The 22,482-nt window shown below is 48.2% G+C and overlaps 1 protein-coding gene across 1 annotated transcript in view; it reads left to right on the plus strand.

Moving 5' to 3' along the window:
* Window positions 1-14,546: 14,546 nt before the first annotated feature.
* Window positions 14,547-22,482, plus strand: part of CACNG3 (calcium voltage-gated channel auxiliary subunit gamma 3) — an 81,421-nt gene continuing 73,485 nt past the window's right edge. The window contains exon 1 of the mRNA XM_070955112.1: window positions 14,547-14,757. Within this exon, the coding sequence (XP_070811213.1) occupies window positions 14,547-14,757 (211 nt within the window). The remainder of the gene's footprint in view (window positions 14,758-22,482) is intronic.

The following is a 22,482-nucleotide window of genomic DNA, read 5'->3' on the forward strand; positions in this document are numbered from 1 at the left end:
CTTGTTCTAAAAAGGAGGATGAGATGTGATGGTTTGAAGTTCTCATAATCCCTACTTAAACTGTTCTGTGGTCACGTAGGCTGGAAAGGTGGACACTGTCATAGACTCATAGAGCTGCAGAGTTGGATGGGACCATCAAGATCAACCTACCGAAAGGAGACACATGAAATCATCCTGGAGAAGTGGCTCTCCAGCCTTTTCCTGAAAACCTCCAGAGATGAAGAACCCACCACCATCACTACCAGAAGTAGGCCATGGAGAGCTGTCATTGGTTATGTTATCACTCTAATCAACATAACTGGATTGTCGTCGTCATAACTGGAGGGCATGATTGAGATTAATTCAGATAACTGTAACCAATTGAGAATATCTGATGATACGTACAGTAGCTACTATCCTCTTGAATTTCTTGCTCCAAAATGGATGCACTAGACCAGGGGTGGGCAATTGTGGCTCTTTTACAACCTGTGGACTTCAACTCCCAGAATTCCTGAGACGGCTGGGAGTTGAAGTCCACAGGTTGTAAAAGAGTCACAATTGCCCACCCCTGGTCTAGACAGCTAGAAGGCTTTCACACTTCCCTTCCTGTTATAGGTCCATTCATCATCTACTTTTGTTTATCCATTATCTTTGGGGGGAAATTGTTTCTTTAAATATTCATCCAGTTATGCCAGGAAATGTCGTCTCCTTTGTACAATTTTGTATAGTACTGAAGAAATATTCTTTGCATACTTGCATAGTCTGTTACTGTAGTTTTCCCAGTTTATAATTTAATATTTTCTTCTCAGGTTCTTTTCTCAATTTATATGCCAACTATTTTCCTGGCATGTTTGAAAATTCAAAATTCCTTTTTTTTTATAAAGTTCAATTTTATTTCTTTTTATCTTATCGTTAACATAGGAAGCTGGCATTATAAAAGTTCAGTTTGCTGTGAGACATTTTTTCCTTCTTAATTCTTCCTGTTTCATCTATTTCTCCATTAAAATTGTTTGCGTCTTCTCTTCTCTTTGGCATTTCAGTTTATTATTTTGCTGCATAAATTGTCCTCTCATAAAAGACTATACTATTAATCCATACTGTGCTTATCAAAATTATTGTCAAATTTTTCTTTCAATTTATTTTCCCAGTCCTCTATTATTAATTCCATTTGTAGCAAAGCTTCGCTTTTATGTTCTAATTGCACTCTTTTACGTTAGAGTTACTACTACGTTACGATCTGAAAAAGTCTTTGGCAATATCTCCATTTTATCAATATAAGTAACAAGCTTTTTAGAAGTCCAAAATATTCTCTATTCTTGAAAAAGATTTGTGTCTTTCAGAAAAACATGTACAGTACATACTTTGGAATCACAATTTTTATGTCTCCATATATCTACAAGTTCAAAGCTGCCCATCACTTCAAAAAATATTTTCAGTTACTTGCCTTGGGTTAATTCCTTTCACAGAAATTCTGTCTTTTTATGGGCAAATCACTCCAATGATTCTACCACTCCCCAAAATTGAAAACACCAATTTTCATGTGACAAGGCTGTTCGTTGTTCCATATGTCCTTTGTAGAATATAGCTTTATTTTTATTTGGAGTATATTATATACCCAAAATCAAAAACTTGGTGTCATTCCAATTAATTTCAGCCCTTACATATCTACTATGTTCATCATCAGTCTATAATATCAATGTTGGTTGTTATTGTGGATTTATATACAAAACAATTCCATTTTCCTTTCGGTGGGGACAACTTAAGGAAAATGGAAAGCCACTTTTTTATGAATCCAATGTTGATGGAGATTCTCAATCATCCAGGTCATGGTTGTCCCAAAGGTGCTTTTCCAAAATGCAACTGGACTTTCTTGAGGTTTTTTTCCCCTTGAAAATGTTTTGTTCCTCATCCAAGAGGTTTCTTCAATTCTGAATCAAATAATTTTTGTCATTTTTTTTCTTTATGTATTTCTTATAGACATTTTTTTCAGATAATGAATTTTTTTTTCTTTTGTGGGGAGTATTTGCCCCATTTATATTCCATGTTAGACATTGCTATAAACTGAGAAAAATCTCTGGCTGAAGTCCACCTAATGTTAGGAGCCATTAAGAGTTCAAAGAACAAATATGTTTCATGCAAGTTAATAAAATATGAACTAGAGGGAGCAGAACTAGTTATGCCTCTCTTTTTGTGGCAAAAGATCAACAAAAACAACTACTTGACATTCACTGGCCCTGAAGTTCTTTTTCATAAGGGAATTATGAGAAATTTAGGAGAACCGATCCTAAAATAAGGAGCACAATTGTAAGCTCAGAGATAGCAGGCAGAAAGGATTTGCATTAGATTTGGCTGACTCCAAGTAATAAACTTAAGTTGACCTTTCAGGCTAAGTCAGGAGCTGCTGAAAGTATAGCAGGAATGCCCTTGTTTGTTTGTTTATCCAGTTCTGAAGCTGCCTAAATCCTGAGCAAAACCGTGGGTGGCTTAAAATAAGAAGGAAAATAATATATATAAGGAAACTAGTGCCCACCAGAAGAACAATGCAGCAAGGCACTCCTTAGGTAATGGAGACTCTAAGACCACACCTAGAGTACTGCATCCAGTTTTGGTCACCACATTATAAAGAAGATCTTGAGACTCTAGAAAGAATGCAGAGAAGAGCAACCAAAATGATGAGGGGACTGGAGGCTAAAACATACGATGAATGATTGCAGGAACTGGGCATGGCTAGTCTAGTGAAGAGAAGGACCACGGGAGACAATAATAGCAGTCTTCCAATATTTGAGGGGCTACCACAGAGAGGAGGGGTCGAGCTATTTTCCAAAGCATCTGAAGACCAGACAAGAAATAATGGATGGAAACAAACCAAAGAGATATTCAACCTGGAAATTTATTTATTTATTTATTTTATTGGATTTATATGCCACCCTATCTCCGTAGGACTCAGGGCAGCTCACAACAATAAAATATCCAAATAAAAGCATGTTAAAATACATGTTAACCCCCCCAGTCCAGGCTGAACAGCCATGTCTTTAAGTCGCAGAGGAAGGTGCGGAGGTCAGGGGCCAACCGGAGCCCCAGAGGAAGTTGGTTCCAGAGGGTGGGAGCAGCTCTGCCTCTAGGGGTCGCCAGTCGATACTGTCTAGCCGATGGCACCCTGAGTAGGCCCTCCCTGTGTGAACGCACCGGGCGATGGGGAGCTGTTGCTGGTTGCAGATGGTCCGACAAGTATCCTGGACCTAAGCCATGTAGGGCTTAAAGACAAATTTCCTGACAGTGAGAGCAATCAACCCATGGGACAGAAGTTGCCTTCAGAAGTTGTGGGAGCTTCATCCCTGGAGGCTTTCAAAAAGAGATTGGACTGCCATCTGTCAGAAATGGTGTAGGGTCTCCTGCTTGAGCAGGGGGTTGGACTAGATGACCTACAAGGTCCCTTCCAACTCTGTTAATCTGTAATCTGTAATCCCCTCACAAAGTCTGGGAGAACAACCAAGCTTTTAGTGATTCCCTAAATGTCATTAGGGTGAGAACCATAAGCCTACAATAGTGGTGAATATCTGTAGCTTGGGTGTAGGATGACAGTGAACATTCGTTCTCTGAGCTTGTGATTGGTTTCTGAATGTTTCGTTACCAGGCTAGGCAACATCTTTAGCAGAGTTTAAACTCCGCTGAAGATGTTACTTTGCCTGGTAACAAAACATTTGGAAACCAATCCATGAGCTCAGAGAACGAATCTTTACCCTCAACCATAAGCCTCTCAGGAAATGTCACTCCAGAGGGCAGGCCCTGCAACAGAGATGTATTGCTAGAGTCCCACAATAGGATGCTGTTTAATTGACGAGACCCAGAACTGTCAATTGTATCAAAAGCTGCTAAGAAATTAAAAAGCATTCGGATGGACACATCAACCTAGCCCACCTCCATCAAAAGACATCAACAAGCACAATCAATGCTGATTCCATATAGAACCCCAGCCTGAAACCAGGGCCTGGATCCTACAAATAACCAGAAAGCTCTGATTAGTAGAAAAAAAATCAGTTTTTCTTTTTAAATTTGAAATTTCTTGCATTTCTGGAACTTCACTATGTCATGCCCCAAACCTTTCCTTCCTTCCTTCCTTCCTTCCTTCCTTCCTTCCTTCCTTCCTTCCTTCCTTCCTTCCTTCCTTCCTTCCTTCCTTCCTTCCTTCCTTCCTTCCTTCCCTCCCTCCCTCCCTCCCTCCCTCCCTCCCTTCCTTGTAACATTTCATCCACCCTGAACCAGAAAACTCCTCTAACACAATCTGCAAGCTAGAACATCTTTGTAACAAAGATTCTACCTGGTCAGTATTAAGATTTTTGTTTAATTTAATTCCTTTTTCTAAATGGCTTGTTCTGCCCTATTGCCACTTTTGACTGACTTCAGTATATATCACCAACTCTAGGCAAAAGGTAGAGAGTCGAGAGATGGCGCTTTAATGGGCTGAAATATTAAGCATAATCTACCATTTCATTTCTCTGTTCCATTGATGGTGAAAAGATCTGAAATGATCCTCCATCTCACATTTTCAGGACCTCACAAATGTTATTTCTTTCTCCTTTCATGCTCTCTTTGCATCAAATGTCAGAAATGCTTTGAAAAATCAGTTGAGGTATCAGAAGACAGGAAAGCAGCACAGCAATCCTATTGGCTGTGTGGTTTAAAAAAAAAGAAGGGGTTTTTTTTAAAGGAAAAAAATACTTCTTTCTACCAATCTCATTTCATTGTGGAAATGGGCTGACAGAGCATAGATCAGGGGTGTCAAACTCAATTTCATTCAGGGTTGTGTTTGACCTTGGGGGGGAAGGGGGGCGTGGCCAGCTCAATGTCACTCATGTCAGGGATGCCTGTGGCGGCCCAAGAGCTCTGCCAGAGAAAACGGGCTCCTGAGCTCTGTTTTCGGCTGTGATGGCCTCCTGCAACCCTGGCAGAGGCACTGTGGGCTGGTCCCTCACTGTTTCCAGGGCAGACCCGCGGGCCAGATCTAAGTGCCCCATGGGCTGGATCCAGCCCACGGGCCTTGAGTTCGACACCCCTGGCATAGATCCATTGCAGCCATGGAATATCTCCCAGAGAATGATGCCTACTTAGCAGCTGGCTTCTCTGGGCTTCAGGAAGTCCATAGCAAAGCAGGGCTGCCTCTATTCCTAGAAATCCATGAGAACAGAACACCTGCAGCTACGCAAACACTCTCCACACCAGCTATGCCTCCTCCCGGAAGCAAGTCAGGAACCAGCAACTCCATAAAAGACAGGGTCAAAATCTGAAAGGTTCTTCACAGCTGGAATGTGGTAAAATTCACCAGAGGTCAAAGGAAAGTCCTGAAATTAGAATGATACCATTCAAAAATAAACAGTAGAAGAATTGCTCGGGATAAACATTAGTTGGGGTGGGCTCTTCTGTCATTCTCAAATTCTGTGTGAGTCAGCAATATGGCACAGCTGCTGAAGAAGCTGATTATTTTTTGTTAGTTCTAGTATTTTTATCTCATATTTCAGATGATTAATTTCTTTCAGATTGGCTCCCTTCAATTAACTGAGAGAAGTGCTGCCCTCCCGCTTACAAAATAAGAACAGGTAGACAATGGAAGGAGCAGGAGAGGGAAGGGAAGGGAAGGAACATGGGCAGCTATAAACTGGAGATGTTTTCCCAGGAGAAAAGCAGATGTTTTCTACCTTCAGGGAAATAGACTTAATCATTTCCCTAATTGATTAATCAGGGAATTAATAAATCAGGGGCTCCTCCTGCAATCCAAGGAGTGGCAGCAGAACTGTGCACTTTTGCACGTGGGGAAAATTTTCAAGAGAAATTTCCTTCTAAATCTGTGAAACAAAATCTCTGATTGGTGGAGTTGGAGGGGACCAAAGAGGTTGTCTTCTTCCAGCTGTTGCTCGGAGCAAAATCCACAAGAACGCCTGTCCCTGAGAAGCCCCCAGCCTCTCTTGAGACCCCCTGCAGAGGACTCACCATGGAGTAGCTTCTTCCACTGACCGAGTTCTTCTTTCTCTCTCTTAATTTAATCTCCTCTCTTCTCCCCAGAAAGCTTCCCTGTATTTTTGGGTGATAACTCTAACTCTTCCCTTCCCTTCCCTTTTACTGCCACTTTCTAAGACCATTATTGGAATACCACATCCAATTTTGGTCACCACAATATAAAAAAGATGTCAAGGAGTTGCAGAGGAGAGCAACCAAGATGGTTAGGCCGGCCTGGAAGCTAAAACACATAAAGAGCAGTTGCAGGGACTGGGTGTGGCTTGTCTGGTGAAAAGAAGGACTAGGGGAGACGTGATGGCAGTGTTCCAATATTTGAGGGGCTGCTACAAGGAAGGGGGCATCAACCTATTTTCCAAAGTGCTAGAAGGAAAGACAAGAAACAATGGATGGCCATACCCTCATCAAGGAGAGAAGCAACCTAGAACTAAGGAGACATTTCCTGACAATGAGAGCAATAAACCAGTGGAACAGGTTGCCTTCAGAACAGTGGTGGGTTGCCCCCGGTTCGGACCGGTTCTATAGAACCAGTAGTAAAACCAGTAGTAAAACCAGCGGGAGCCTCCGACCACCGACCACAACATCATCAGGAAGCTTCTGCGTATGTGCAGAAGCTCGTGCGCATACGAGCAAAGCAAGCACACAAACGCGGCCCCGTTGCGAACCGGTAGTAAAGGTAAGTAGAACCCACCTCTGCTTCAGAAGCTGTGGGGGCTCCATCACTGAAGGCTTCTAAGAAGAGATTAGACAGCCATTTGTCTGAAATAGTATAGGGCAGGGGTGGGTTCTACTTACCTTTACTACTGGTTCACAACGGGATCGCAGAAGCTTGTGCGCATGTGCAGATCGCCTATGACGACATCCGGGGCAGTGGGCGGAGCCTCCTGCCAGTTTTACTACCGGTTCTTGTGAACCGGTCCAAACTGGGGGCAACCCACCACTGGTATAGGGCCGTGATGACAAACCTATGGCACTCATGCCAGAGGTGGCACGCAGAGCCCCAGGTCAGATCTCTGTGGTGTTTCTTTCATGAGCTTCTATTTCCGTGCAAACTACGAAATAGAAGCTCACAAAAGAATAAGATCTTACCTCTTGCCGTGCTGGCAGTGTTGGGATGCCCCGCCCCCCACCGGCCAGCTAGTCTTCAGGTCTCTGCTGCACATGTGTGCATGCTTGCACATGTGTGCATGTCCATGCATGTCCATGCATGCGGCACGCATGCGCACGCATATCTTTTAGTTTGGGCATGTGCACGCAGTTTGGGCACTTGGTGTCTAAAAGGTTCGCCATCACTGGTCTAGGGTCTCCTGCTAGTGCAGGGAGATTGGACTAGAAGACTTCTGAGTTCCTTTCCAGCTCTGTTATTCTGCCTCCCACCACCTCTCCACAATGAACTAAATTGTCATTAGCTCCACCTGCAGCTGCCATTTGGGGAGTGAAAGGCTTTTTCCAGAGCCTGGGCCCTAATTGCCTCTCCCTGGGAACGGCTTCTCTTTCTGGAATTGCCTGTTTCCTTTTGGCACTGCGGGTCCCCAAGGCAGGGGTGAAATGCTCCTGGTTTGGATCGGATCACGCGATCTGGTAGCGATGGCGGCTGGTGGTTTGGAGAACCGGTAGCAAAAATCCCTGCCCTCCCCCCATGCCCAGCTGAGCCGCATGATCATCAGAGGCTTTTTTTTTACTTTTAAAAGCATTTTTTCTACAACCTCTTCGGCCGAAAAAATGCTTTTAAAAGTTAAAAAAACCACCTCTGATGATCGCACAGCTCAGCTGGGATTGTCAAAGGCTTTTAAAAGCATTTTTCTGCAACCTCTTTAGTTGAAGGAGTTGTAGAAAAAATGCTTTTAAAAGTTAAAAAAAAAAGTTGGCCATGCCAACCCAGTCACATTACCCCACCACCAAACCATGCCCACAGAACCAGTAGTAACACATTTTACATTTCACCACTGCCCCAAGGTCTTCTTGTGCGGATCTCTATGGCTGTGTGGGCCCTTGAGAGGTGATCAGTGGAGTTAAGTGGTATATTTTAATAAAAATGCCATCAGATTGACAGAGTTATGTTTTATTCCTTTCTTGATCAACTTTAGTAGGCTAACATTTTTCACACCACTGCAGATTTTTCTGTTGAACCTCCCACTGTAACTCTTTGTTTTTCTTGGTCCATCTCCATCAGCCCACCCTTCCTCTGTGGGGGTGAGGAGTCTCCCAGGATGTGTCACCTTACGTAAAGTTCAACTTGTAGGGCAGCCCTCACAGCTGGTTAACAGTGTTGTATAGATAAGCCCTCCAGAGTAAAAATCATGAAAAACCTCCACATTAAGAGAAAAACTGAAAAAACAAATAATATCAGTTTAATCAGAGCATCTCAGCAGGATGCATTTTACTCCTGCTTAATCCCGGTCTCCCCATAGTGGCCACTTCTTCTTCAGGTGAGTTCAAACAGGAATGGAGAATTATCTGTCTGAGAAGCAGGAACACCCAGGCACTTCCAGGGAGGAATGGAGAGGGAGAGTGGGATGAGCCTTGGGGGGCCAAAATCTGGAGGAACCTGATGTGGATACCAGGTTCAATTTAGAGGTTTTTTTGCTGCTGGCCACTTGTCTGAAATGGTATAGAGCAGTGATGGCTAACCTTTTTGGCGTTGCATGCCAAAAGCAGGGGGAGCACAGGAGGTCACGCACATGCGTGCCCACACCCATAATTCAATGTACCCCGCCCCCCCCATGCATGCACACGCGACCCCCCCTGCGCTGGCACGGTGGCCCCAATAGGCCTGTTTTTCGCCCTCCCCAGGCTCCAGAGGCTTTCTTGGAGCTTGGGGAGGACGAAAACGTGGGGGGCTGGTGCTCTTGCGCACTGGAGCTAATATAGGGCAACGCTCGCGTGCCCACAGATATGGCTCTGCATGCCACCTGTGACATGCGTGCCATAGGTTCGCCATCACGGGTATAGAGTCTCCTGCTTCAGTAGGGGTTGGACTAGAAGACCTCCAAGGTCCCTTCCAACTCTGTTGTTCTGTTAATGTCAGGCCTGCCACCTTCAGCTTATTCCCTTTGCTGGCATCCTGCCATAAAATGCAAGGGTTAGGGTTGGCAATTGGGAAGGTAACGGTTGGGCATGGGAATGGTTAAGAAAAGGAGGGCGGGAGACAAGCTGACACACTAACAGGAACCAGAGGTGTTGATCCGGAATAAACCAGCTGCCAAGGACACATAGACTGAGAACAGAATGCTAAACTACATTGAGAGGCCCTAAATCAAACATCAAACACGAATGGTATTAGACACTGATGAACTGGTCAAAGGGCCAGGGGAAAGGGAAAATTGTAACCTTTGTGCAGGAATACTCAGATCCAGCTTTACTTTCACTGTAGCCACTTGACTCTAGTCTAGTCAAAGAATCGTTCACTTCAAAGAAATGGAGTCAGGGGTCTTTCTTTCCTAAGTGTCCAAGTCGGGACAGACCTGACAGTTATTCTGTTTTTCCCTTTAGTGAGGAGAGTGGGAAGGGAGAGTGACTTCCACTGAAAAGATATCCAAATTTAGATTTGCCGGAGCCCCCACCCAGCCCTTCCTGGCCCTGAGAACCAAGTGTTGGAAAGCTGGAATTTGAGGGCCTCCTTTCTGAAAGCCTCTTTAGTGAAGTCAGTCTCCCTTCCACTGTCCTCACTAAAGACAAAGGCAGACTTGAACCGAAAGGGCCAAACCAGATAAAGTCTACCAGACACTTAGCAATAATAATGACGTGTTGATATCTGCATGTCATTTACATAGTGCATAGACCATATCCAAGCAAATAATTTGTTTCCATAATGCATACACAGAGAGAGGCTTTAAATAAATCTTCAGTTCTAAAGTGATTTTGGCAGAAGCGTGTTTCAAAAGGTTAGGTGAGTCATAATCCAAGCCAATCAGCAGGAAAGGGATGCTGAAGCCGTCCTCGGGGGAAACGTTCCACGGCTGTGCAGAAGAGCCAGTAGGGATGGTTTTGCCCCTCCAGGGTGTGAGATGGGCAAGATATTTTTTACGTACACTAATATTTCCCCAGCTTGCTGATTTCTCACGGGCCCTGTTTGGCTATAATTCTGACAGTGCTTTTATTGTTAGGAGAATGATATGCACAGTACACAAGGGTAGAAAGGGTGGCATATCCACAGGTTCACCCTGTCAGATACCAGAAAAGCCTAATATGCCCCCCCTCCCACTCCAGATATTTGGGGCAAAGCTTTCCCAACATCCTCCATCTGCGTTCACCTTCCATGCTCTCCAAGAATGTGTGGAAATGACCTTGGGAGACAGGACATCAAGGGAGAGCTCATTGGTTGTGTTTCCCATCTGGCCTATCTAGTAAGACTGGCATTATCAAGGCTGAAGCAGAAGTATGTGCATTGTAGTTAATCACATCTGGGTATGACAGAATAATAACAGAATAACAGAATTGGAAGGGACTTTGTAGGTCTTGTAATCCAACCCCCTGCCCTAGCAGGAGACCCTACACCATTTCTGACAGACGGCAGTCCAGTCTCTTCTTGAAAGCTTCCAGGGATGAAGCTCCCACAACTTCCAAAGGCAACTTCTGTCCCTTGGGTTGATTGTTCTCACTGTCAGGAAATTTCTCCTTATTTCTAGGTTGAATCTCTCCGTGTTCAGTTTCCATCCATGATTCCTTGTCTGGCCTTCAGGTGCTTTGGAAAATAGCTTGACCCCCTCCTCTCTGCGGCAGCCCCTCAAATATTGGAAGTCTGCTATCATGTCTCCCCTGGTCCTTCTCTTCACTAGACTAGCCATGCCCAGTTCCTGCAACTGTTCTTCATATGCTTTAGCAGTTGCTACCCCCTGCCAAATCATCTCTCTCATGGCTCCTGCTGTGTCTTTCCATTCCAAAGCACATCAGAGCCTCTTCTGGGAGGGAGATGCCTATTCCTTCTCAAGCTCTGAAGGGTATTAATTTCTAGGATTTGTGTAGTCCATGTTTTTTCAGGGAGAGCCGAGTCCAGTTTCCCTGCAAGATCAGAGAGACACCAGAAGATCATATCCTCACCATTGGCCTTTATGGAGGACACCAAACCAAACAGTCTGGCTGATTAATCAACCATCTCCTATCCGAGTATGGCTCTTTTAGACTGAGTGCAGGGAGTCCTTGACTTACAACCACAATTGAGCCCAGCATTTCTATTGCTCATGAGATGATTGTTAAGCGAGTTTTGCTCCATTTTACGACCTTTCTTGTCACAGTACTTGACTGAATCAACAATTAAATTAGTAACAATTAAGTTGTTGAGTAAATCTGTCTTCCCCATTGACTTTGCTTGCCAGAAGGTCACAAAAGGGGATCATGTAACCCTGGGGAGTGGCAACTGTCATAAATGTGAGTCAGTTGCCAAGGTCTGAATTTTGATCACGTGACCATGCTGCAACGGTCATAAGTGTGGAAAATGGTCATTAGTCGCTTTTTTCAGTGCTGTTGTAGTTTTGAACAGTAACTGAATGAATGTTGTAAGTCGAGGACAGTGTTTCTTCAGGCATTCTGGAGAATTGGGGTGAGTGGTTGTGCTTTGGGGTATAGAGGCCTTTTATTTTTCTGACCTGAGGGAACTATGAGTGTGAAGAGGCATTAATTTCTAAATTCTCCTTCTTGGCTGGTTCAGCCTCCACCTGTCACAGCAAGAAAGGTGGTTATTGCCAGAAGCATCGGGAAGGTTAGCAGTTCCTCTCCAGATGACAGCTGAAATATTTACTTGGCCTGGAAAATGGCACCTTGTCTAGAAAACTCTTCAAGCAAAGGAGACCGGAGAGTCCAGCCCACCAGAATCCTTTCCACAATCCACAAGACCAGCTTCACTTTGTTTTCTAAAGAAAAGGAACATGGCAGATTCCAATTAAACAACTCTGGGTCACTGTCGGTTTTACATTTTTAGAAATGGTTGCAATTTCCCTTGGATACCATTTTAAACCTGGCTGCGGAATTCTGGGAATTGAAGTCCATGTGACTTAAAATTGCCAAGGTTGAGAAAGACGGATGTAGAGTATTTAGGGATTTGGGGTAACTTGAAACCTTCCCCACTCTTTTTGTGACATTATGTTTAATAAATCTGCACACATTTGGGGATATTTTTTTCTTATGGCTCAACAGGCTTTGTCAGTGCCTCTGAGGAATTCACGAGAGGGAGGTGAAAGTTGCTATTTGTTCCTTGAATCAGAAAATTCTGGAATACGCCAGATCTGGGAGGATTCTTTATACGCTTTGGTGACTTGTGATAACATGAAAATACTGCTTCCTCCCTTGCAGGAATCTGCTAAGGGCAAATGTAGCCTTGAGGCAAAGTCAGCTCCTAGACCTGTCAATCCATTGCCTCAAGACCACAATGTGACATGGTTTCTTCCTGCTTGTTCTCCAACTTCCAACTTTCGCTTACAGTCCAGGGGGTTCTGGGGAGTTTCCCCCAAATTCTAGCTAAGCCTGGGCCTGGATTTGCTTTTTGAGAGCAGCCAAAGTCAGCAAGATACTCTCAAAGAACATAGAATAACAGAGTTGGAAGGGACCTTGGAGGTCTTCTAGTCCAACCCCCTGCCCAAGCAGGAGACCCCAGACCATTTCAGACAAGTGGCGGTTGAGTCTCTTCTTAAAAGCCTCCAGTGATGGAGCACCCACAATTTCTGAAGGCAAGCTGTTCCACTGATTGATTGTCCTCACCATCAGGAAATTTCTCCTTAATTCTAGGTTGCTTCTGTCCTTGATTAGTTCCCATCCATTGTTTCTTGTCCTGCCTTCAGGTGCTTTGGAGAATAATTTGACCCCCCTCTTCTTTGTGGCAGCCCTTCAAATACTGGAACACTGCTATCATGTCACTTTTTTTCACTTTAGACATACCCAATTTCTGTAACTGTTCTTTGTATCTTTTATCCTCCAGCCCCCTAAATTTAGCCTCCAGTTCCCACATCTCAGCTGCTAAGATGTCCTTGGAGGGGTTGGTTTTACTGCCAGAGCCTTGGGGTGCATCTAGGGCTAAGACAGACAATAAAATCCAAATATCGACATGTGTTCCACGGAGCCAAGCCTAAAATGAGTTGACCACTGGGGTTGGGGGCCCTTTGTCCTCCTCTTGCTGCCCCTCTTTGAAAAGCCCTCTGAGGCCTCTGGCAGTTTTTCAGGGATTTCTTTCCTCAGCTGAAACCTCCTTTTTCCTCTTGACGATGTACAAGACTTTTTGTCTCACAGTTGGAACCTTTTGTTCGATTCCTCTTCAGTTCCTGCTCCGCAGGCCTGGCTCTTCCTGGCTCCAGAAACCTGGACTCTTAAAGACAGACCTGTACCCCCCTCTGGCTGTGTTGGGCCCTGGTTTGCTCTGGGGCTTGGCAGGGCAGAAGCAACTGGAGGAGCTGGGAAACAACATGCAGACATCAGACGTGGTGCTGCTGCTAAACATGTGCCAGTCCCTTCCTTCACCTCCTTCTATCAGCAACCACACAAATCTTGGCCCAGGGAAAGCCCAGGCTGTCTGGGGACATTGTGGCTCTGCAGCCCCACCCTGGGCTGGTTTTCCATCCCTTGAGGGTTTTTCCTAGGGCTACAGGTGGGACAAGGAGCCCCTGGAACAGCTTCTCCGCTCCATCCTGCCCAGTCTCGGTTTGGGGACTTCTGTTTGCTGCAGCAACCTTGGCTGAATCCTTTCTGGCCCGGGCTGCCCTCCGCTTTTCCAGTCCGTGGGCGTCTCTCTCTGCCCCAGGCGCCACCGAACCTTTACCTGTTGGTTAAGTCCCCCCCCCGACCCACAGAAGCCACGCAGGGGGTGTTCGGACTCGGGCAGATGGCAGCCAGCGACACCAGTCTCAATGGGTTAGGGTTAGGGTGGATCCTCGCTGGGTGGATCCAGCTTTGGACCTGGGGCAGGGGTGCGTGGGCTGGGCTGGGCTGGTCTCCTGGCGAGAACGTCCCGGGGGATCAACAGCCTCCCTCCGGGTCCTTCTCCCTGCCCGTTTCCCTTGGAGCCCAGGCCGGGCAGTAGGACTAGGGTGGCCCCGGAGCCCCTTCCCTAGCGGTAAAGCCGAGCCGGGGCGGCGGAGGGGCGGGGCGGCGGCTCCAGGCTGGGGCCGGGCGGGAGCTGTCCGTTTCAGCACCCTCCGGCCGGGAGCGCTCCCCGCCTGCCGCCTGCGCAGGGCTCCCGGGGCCGGCCGGCTGCTGGGCGGGAGGGGCTGCTGCCGTGACGGGCTTCCTGCCTCCCTCCTCCCGCCAGCCGCGCCGCCGCCGCCGCCGCCGCCGCCTCCCCTCGCCGCCTGCTGCTCGGGCGGGCTGGCGCTGGCTCCGGCACACGCAGACCGCGCGCCGCGCTCGCCGGAGCCCTCGCCTTCCCTCCCGCCGCCGAGCGCGCCCGGGGATGGGGCTCCGGCGCCGGGCTGCTCCTCAGCCGCGCGCCCCGTCCCAGCGGGGCCGGGCGGGCAGGGAGTCCGCAGCGGGGCCGCGGCTCGCCGGCGCGGCGCCTGCTCGGGGCTGAGCGCAGTCTGGCTCGGCCGGCCGGCTGGCCGCTGCCCGCCCGCCCGCCCGCGGGGCCATGCGCGGCGATGAGGATGTGTGAGCGCGGCGTCCAGATGCTGATCACCACCCTGGGCGCCTTCGCCGCCTTCAGCCTCATGACCATCGCGGTGGGCACCGACTACTGGCTCTACTCCCGCGGCGTCTGCAGGACCAAGTCCAGCGGCGACAACGACACCAGCCGGAAGAACGAGGAAGTCCTGACGCACTCGGGCTTGTGGCGGACCTGCTGCCTGGAAGGTAGGCATGCGGGCGGGCGGGCGGCCGAGGCTCGGCTCGGCTCGGCTCGGCCGGGGGGCGCCGGGCGGGACAGGCCGCCTCCTGGCCTGCTCCGGCCGCCGGGCGAGGCGGTCCCGGGCGGCATTCCCCGGGGGAGCCAGGAGCGGAGAGGGCGCTCCGGGCCGGGCTGCACCTGTTGCCCCCGCGCGCTTGTCCGGCCGAAATCAGCCCGAAGCCACGCGAAGGAGGCTGCCTGTCGGGGTGCGGACAAGGCTTGCTGAGTGGGCGCTCGCAGCCTCTGCAGCCGCGGGGAGGGCGGACAGCGGACGCCCGGGGGCCACTTCTCCTGACTCCTGGGCAGCTCCCCCTTGGTGCCAGTCTGCTGCGGGAGAGAGTTATAGAGGAGCAAATGCAGTGAGCCAGAGATCCTTCCTTCCTTCCTTCCTTCCTTCCTTCCTTCCTTCCTTCCTTCCTTCCTTCCTTCCTTCCTTCCTTCCTTCCTTCCTTCCTTCCTTCCTTCCTTCCCTCCCCATAGGCGTCTCCCATCTGCGGGAAAGCCAGAGGTTCCTTTCTCTGCATGTTACCTACTTGAAATCTTACAGTCCTAACAGCTACACGCAAACACGCACCACACACACACACACACACACACACACACACACACACACACACAGAGAGAGAGAGAGAGAGAGAGAGAGAGAGAGAGAGAGAGAGAGAGAGAGAGAGAGAGAGAGAGAGAGAGAGAGAGAGTGAACAGGCAGAGTGCGTGAAGAGGTGGAGCAGCAGGTCTGCAGGTCTGAAGCAAGTCCCCTCTGGGCAGGTTGGTGCCTCCCTCCGAAGCCCCTGGCAAAGCAGGTTGCAGTCTTTTGTCTCAGGGTTCCCCGGAAGGAAGGTTGCTGTGAGCCAGACAGCCTCAACTTCCCCAAAGCTGAGCCTTGAAACATATTTGTCCAGTGTGTGTACAATATGTGTGTGCATGCCTGCGTGTGTACAACCTCCTCTGGGAAGCAGTCCTGCCTCTGTCCACTGGTCTTCCAACCCCCCCAGACAGAGGAAGTGATGCATCGAGACCCACACCTCAGGAACTGCAGCATGAATCAAGGTGGGAGAAGAGGGCTGCTCTTTCTCATAGGCTCTTATGGAGGCAGCCCCCTCCCCATGGACCACACCACATAGTTCAGAGACCATGTTTCCAGTGAAACGGAAGCTTCCAGCCATCTTCCACAAGTGGCTCTTGTTCCAAGAGAGGAATGTTTGAGGAGTGGGTGGCACTCAGACCACAGACAGCGGAGGAAGCTTGATAGGGGGCTAGCTGGGGAGACACGGAGGGGAAGCTGACAGTCCCTTGTGCCTTGCCAAAGCATGAAAGTCCATGGGCAGCTTTAGAGAACCAGCTGGATGTCAAAGCTGCTTTAGAGATGCACCAGATCCCTCAGCACATCCGGAGAGTGAATGAAGAGGAGAATGGCTCACCATTGAGTTAGAAGGCAATTCCACTTGTCACTTTCTTTCTCAACTGAGTCCTTAATAGAACCCGTCTACTTCGCCTGGGCCCCACATTCTGTTCAGCTGCTCCCCCCCACCTGCCCCACCTGCTCCCATTTTTGGGGGGGAGTTAGTTTTTGGGTAGTTCAATTGCTTCTAAGTCTTTGTGATCCAATGAGCATTATTTCTTCAAGACTGTCCATCCATAAGCACTTCTTAGAGTTCTTGAAAGCTTCTGCTCCCACCATCGGTCATAATATCAACCGCCTGGTCTCTTCATATTTTGGCCTCTTCCATTTTTCCAAGCATCATGGTCTTTTGTGATTCTCGCCTTCACATGATATGCCCAAATATTTTGGCTTTAGCATCATTATTCATTCTTCTGGTGAGCAGCGAGATTTTGCTTCGCCATCTGGTATTGACTTGCCTGTTCTTCTGGCGATCCAACATATTCCTGACTATTTTCTCCAGAACCACAGTTCAAAGGATCCGGTTTTCTTTGTTTGGCTTTTCTCATGATCCAGCTACAGAGCCATATGTTGCAACAGGGGAAACTAGAGCCCTGACAATATATTGACAGTGTGGTGTCTCTGCAGTTCCATATTTGATCTAGAGCTACCGTAGTTTTCCTCACAAATAGCAGATGTCTCTGTATCAATGCTACAGTCAGCATCGCGGTAAATTTTTGTGCCTGGAAAGACAAAGTATGTTATCATTCCTCCTTTTTGAGTTGACATAATGCTTCCCCCCCTCCCTCTATTAATGTTGAGCAGGAAAATCTGACTTTTGCACTCTCTTCATCTGCAAAAAAATCCTTTTTTCCTCTCCGCTAGTCATCAACCTATTTGTGACTGTTGTGGTTTCTCACAACAAAAATTAACTTTGATTGCTTCCAGCCCAGCATTTCTCATGCTTTATCCTGCTCAGGTGCAACCTAGGCACACCCTTTCCCCCACTTTGGACCTTTGAGATATTCTGTCTTTCATTCTAACTGTTGCTTCCTGGGCGGTGATTCCCTTGCCGTCCCCATGACCCCACACAGCTTCAGGTATGGGGCCTCAGGTGCCCCTGTCCCTTCTGAACAAGGCTCCAACATCTGGCAATTTTCATTTTCAAGTGTTGCTGAAGTTGCAAAATCTTGAGCATTATCTTACAGAAAGGGTGGTGGTGGGTAAATGCGTTTCTCAGTTTCTCCCCCCTTTTCATGCTTTTGAATAGAAGTGGATCTTTCCTGGTCCCTTGGGCACAGCTGCGTTTTTCATAGCTGCTTACAAACAACATTTGTTATTGCAAGCCCTACACCTCACTGCACTGTGGTCATTGTGAGATCACCAGTACATCTCTTTCTACCTAAGCGGCTTTGCGTCTCACCTGCTGCACCAGCTCTGACACAGTCCTGGGTCTTATTTGGCAAGGGCAGGAGGGAGGAGGGAGGCATCTGTGTGGCCTGAATCCAAAGCAAAGGCCTCCATGCTTGGCAGCGGGCCAGGCAGTTGGACGGGAACTTTTGTCTGCTTCCAAGGGCCATTTCTTGGGGCCACCGAGCACAATCTGTCTCTGCCTTGGCTGCCAGGGGCTTCCGGCTGTTTCACTAGTCTCCATGTTGTGCACTTTGCAGTGGGGAATCATCCTGTTCCAGGGAAAGGCTTGTCTGCTTGCAAGGGAGGGGAGAAGGGGCTGAAAAGAGCCAGCCAAATGGAGCCTTGTTTGTGCATGTGGCTTGAATGACTTTATGGACAGCACTGCAGATATGCTCAGAGACCGTGTCATTTGGGAAGCCAGCTGTTGATCGGCAAAGTAGGTACTTGCTTATGGCTGGAAACAAATTTCTCCTTGCATTCGGCCTGCTGGAGACAGGGCTGGTCCTTCATAAGGAGTGTGAGAAGTGCAGGAAGGGGTGGCTCTGTGGGGGAAACCGGGGGCCTGCCTCGTGAAATGGGTGGAAGCAGATGCTTGGGTGGCATTTGGAGTGCTGGAGAGCCCTCTGCAGCGGGAATTCTGTTTCCAAGCTATGAATGGGGCTATGTGCAATTATGCCTAGGCTGTTTTTGAAGGGCCCAGCCCCGAGAAGGCAACCTGCCAAGAGGGGAGGGAGATTCAGGGGTTAGAGTTACTCGGAGGAGAACGAGGAACAGTGGAAAGGCGGCCTATCAGATTGGAGAGAGGGGCAGAAATCTGAGCCACTAGTACAGTAAATATCGGGAAGGAGAGACAGAAAAACCCACCTTTGCTGCTGACTAGCAAATACCTGCCGTTTTGCAGTCTGGTGTGTACGAGACTCCCCAGGGAAGCATATAGGAGTATCCAGAGGAAATCAGATCAGTGCCTTAACACAGGGCGGCTTTGGCTCTAATTCATTGATTGATTGTATTTTTTATCCTGCCTCTATTGCTTTATAAGTTGCTCAAGGTGGTAAACATACTTAATACTCCTTCTTCCTCTTATTTTTCCCCCAACAACAATCCTGGGAGGTGGGTTGGCCTGAAAGAGAGTGACCTGAGTCGGCTTTCATGCCTGAGGCAGGACTAGAACCCAACACTTCCTGCATTCGAGGCCAGCGGCTTCACCACGAGACCAAACTGGCTCTCTTAGTGGTCTCCCTTCTTTCTTTGGGTGGAGACTAAAAGGAATGTTTTGCACATGTTCTTAATTAAAACTAACTATAATGAAAGGGTATTCGTCTCTTGTGTTCCCACATTTTCCTCGTCCGTTCAATCCTGACATTTAGGAACCACTTTCAAAGGTTCTCCAGAGCAGCCACCAACGTTTCCATCTCAGGTCTGGCAACTCTCCCTGAATGGAGCCCCAAGTCGGACTCTGCCCCAGCCTCCCCCACTGACCGGCCCGAACACCTGAAGGAGATGGGCAGGGCAGGCAGGCACCATCAATCTCACCACAAGATTTCCCTGCCGCATTGGCCTGCCGGGGGTCTCTGCCAGGGACCAGACAGCTGCCCCAAGGGGGGCATTGCAGTCTCTGCAGGCCGCTGGTGTCCCAGCCAGGCTCAGAGCTTGTTCTGCAGATAAGGACGTTGGTCCAGCATTGGGCTTGCTGGGTGGTGCTTCTTCTATTGTAGGCTGTAACACGGCTGCCAACTTTTGAGGTAGCCTCTGAAGCTGTGCTCTGAACAATGATTTTTGCCAAGCTGATGGCTGGAAAGGGCAGGTGAGGACAGGGGCTGGAGTGCAAAGGCCAGTTGCCAACAGAGCAGGGGGCTGAAGTAAGGGGCTGTCGCGAGAAGATGTGGTGCCCCCTCCCCTTGTTCTCTGCCTCAGACTCCATCTTGTTTCGTGGCTTGTTCACTGAACCAATCCTTGGAAAGCCATGTTTGCCTCCAGCAAAATGAAGAAAGCAGGGCAGCGGTACCGGCGAGGGGGAGCTGGGAGCTGGCTAGAATTTTGCACGGCTCACCTGAGCTTCCATAAACAAACTGGGCTGGTGCTGGCACCCAGAGCCTCCCCAGCAGCTAGGCAGGTGGAGGCGCAGCCCCCTGCAGCTGACATTTCCCCCTCCTCATTCCTAAAATGGGCGATAGGAAGGGGGCTTTGCCACAGGTTTTTCCCCAATGAGGTTGCATCAACTACAACATACCACTGTTGTTCTGAACAACTGCTGGCTGTGAGAGCCAGGCGTAGCAAGAACAACATGACCTGTGAATATTCTGTCTTGGGTTTCCACTACATGCTGGAGACATGTGTGCTTCTGTCCATGTGGTATCCCTAAGTCACGTGCCCTGTTGCTGCTGTCTCTATAGAAGCAGGGCTCTCCAAACGTGGCAACCTTAAGACTTGTGGACTTCAACTTCAACATGCTGGTTGAGGAATTCTGGGAGTTGAAGTTCATAGTCAAAGTCCACAAGTTGCCCAGTCTGGAGACCCCTGCTCTACAGAGAATCAAGGAAGGGACATATTGATCCCTGGTAGCAAAAGCACTTAGACTTCTATACCGCTTTACAGTGCTTTACAGGCCTCTCTAAGTGGGCTTTACAGAGCCAGCCTTTTGCCCCCAACAATTTGGGTCCTCATTTTACCGACCTTGGAAGGATGGAAAGCTGAGTCAACCTTGAGCCTGGTGAGATTCAAACTGGCAAATTGCAGTCAGCCAGCAGTCAGCCGAAGTAGCCTGCAGTACTGCATTCTCACCACTGCACCACCACAGCTCCTGCTGGTGAGCGCGCAGTCTCTTGCCATGCCTCTTTCTAACCAAGACCCAGATGGAGCTTTCCAGGTTGCCCGAATTTGTGCTGTTCTTTGTTGTTTCCATCCTACCTACAGTTGATGTTTAGCACAAATGTTGGTAATGGCCACTGCTATTTGTACTACAGATACTATAGTAATATATTTTATTGCATTTTTAAAAAGTTTTATTCATGATTGCAGGTCTGTATGTTTTATTGATGTGCTTTCTGATCCAAAGGGTTTTGATTTGATTTGAGGGCAGATCTGTGGCTCTTTCCATGAGAGTTGCAGGACCTGAACCAGTTGTGAAATCCAAATTTTTTTACTACTGGTTCTGCGGCTTGGTGGGCGTGGTGTGGCTTGGTGGGCATGGCTTGGTAGGCATGGCAGGGGAAGGATATTGCAAAATCTCCATTCCCACCCCACTCCAGGGGGAAGGATACTGCAAAATCCCCATTCCCATCCCACTCTGGGACCAGCCAGAGGTGGTATTTGTCTCTGAACTACTCAAAATTTCCACTACCGGTTCTCCAGAACCTGTCAGAACCTGCTGGATTTCACCCCTGACCTGAACTCCATGCCATAAAGCAGAGGTGGGAAACGATGGCCCCTTTTATGACTTGTGGACTTCAACTCCCAGAATTCGTGAGCCAGCTGGAGTTGAGGTCCACAAGGAATAAAAGGGCCATGGTTCCCCATCCGTGCCATGAAGATTGGTGTTCCCAAGATGGACTCCAGCTGTTCCATGGAGCTGTATGAAGGCTGTGGCTCCCTGTGGATGGAAAGGCAACCTGTCTATTTATTTATTTCCTTATTATTTTTATAAATATCTCAAGGCAGTTAACATACCTAATACTCCTTTCTCCACTTTTCCCCACAACAACAACCCTGTGAGGCAGGCTGGGCTGAGAGAGAGTGACTTGCCCAAAGTCACCCAGCCAGCTTTCATGTCTAAGGCGGGACTAGAACTCACTGTCTCCCAGTTTCTAGCCTGGCACCTTCACTATTAGATCAAGCTGTCTCTAAAGTAATGTTCTGTTCTCGAGACCATTATTTGAGACATAATATTTGATTAACAGATTAACAAAGTTGGAAGGGACCTTGTAGGTCATCTAGTCCAACCCCCCGCCCAAGCAGGAGGAGACCCTACACCATTTCTGACAGACGGCAATCCAGTCTCTTCTTGAAAGCTTCCAGGGATGAAGCTCCCACAACTTCTGAAGGCAACTTCTGTTCCATTGGTTGATTGCTCTCACTGTCAGAAAATTTCTCCTTATTTCCAGGTTGAATCTCTCCTTGGTCAGTTTCCATCCATTCTTCCTTTTTAAAATTATCTTTTATTATTCCATTATTTGAGCTGAATTCCTTTTGAATTCCTTCATATCTGCTCTTGTCAAAGGAACCCCTCTTGCCCAGTCTATCCACCACAGAGGAGTGTCCTCTGCAGATGGATCAGAGGCAGCTAGAGCAGAATAGATGATTGGGGGCTGAGAACAGGTGGACTTGGAGGCCCAAAGCTACACCCAGGGTGGTTCAGACCACCTGCTTTGCCAGCTGCATTCACATAGGAGGATGCCACTGTAATTCTTCTCTTTTCTTCTGCTTAGGAGAGGGCAAATCCAGCCAGCTTGTTAGGTTATGATTCATTATAGTCAACTAAAATGATCAAAGGCCTGGAGAGCAAAACATATGAAGAACAGCTGCAGGATTTGGGTTTGCCTTGTCTAAAGAGAAGAATTAGGGGTGACATGATAGCAGTATTCCAATATTTGAGGGGCTGCCACAAAGAAGAGGGGATCAAATTATTCTCCAAAGGACCTGAAGGCAGGCCAAGAAGCAGCGGATGGAAACTAATCAAAGAGAGAAACAACCTGGAATTAACGAGAAGCTTCCTCACAGTGAGAACAATTAACCAGTGGAACAGCTTGCCACCAGAAGTTGTGGATGCTCCATTAGTGGAGGTTTTTAAGAAGAGACTGGACAGTCACTTGTCTGAAATGGTATAGGGTCTCCTGCTTGAGCAGGGGGCTGGACTAGAAGACCTCCAAGGTCCCTTCCAACTCTTTTCTATTCTATCTTGTGC

This window comes from Pituophis catenifer, unplaced genomic scaffold (genome assembly GCF_029215685.1).
Source record: "Pituophis catenifer annectens isolate HBS135680 unplaced genomic scaffold, rPitCat1.0.hap2 SCAF_16, whole genome shotgun sequence".
Lineage (NCBI taxonomy): Eukaryota > Metazoa > Chordata > Lepidosauria > Squamata > Colubridae > Pituophis > Pituophis catenifer.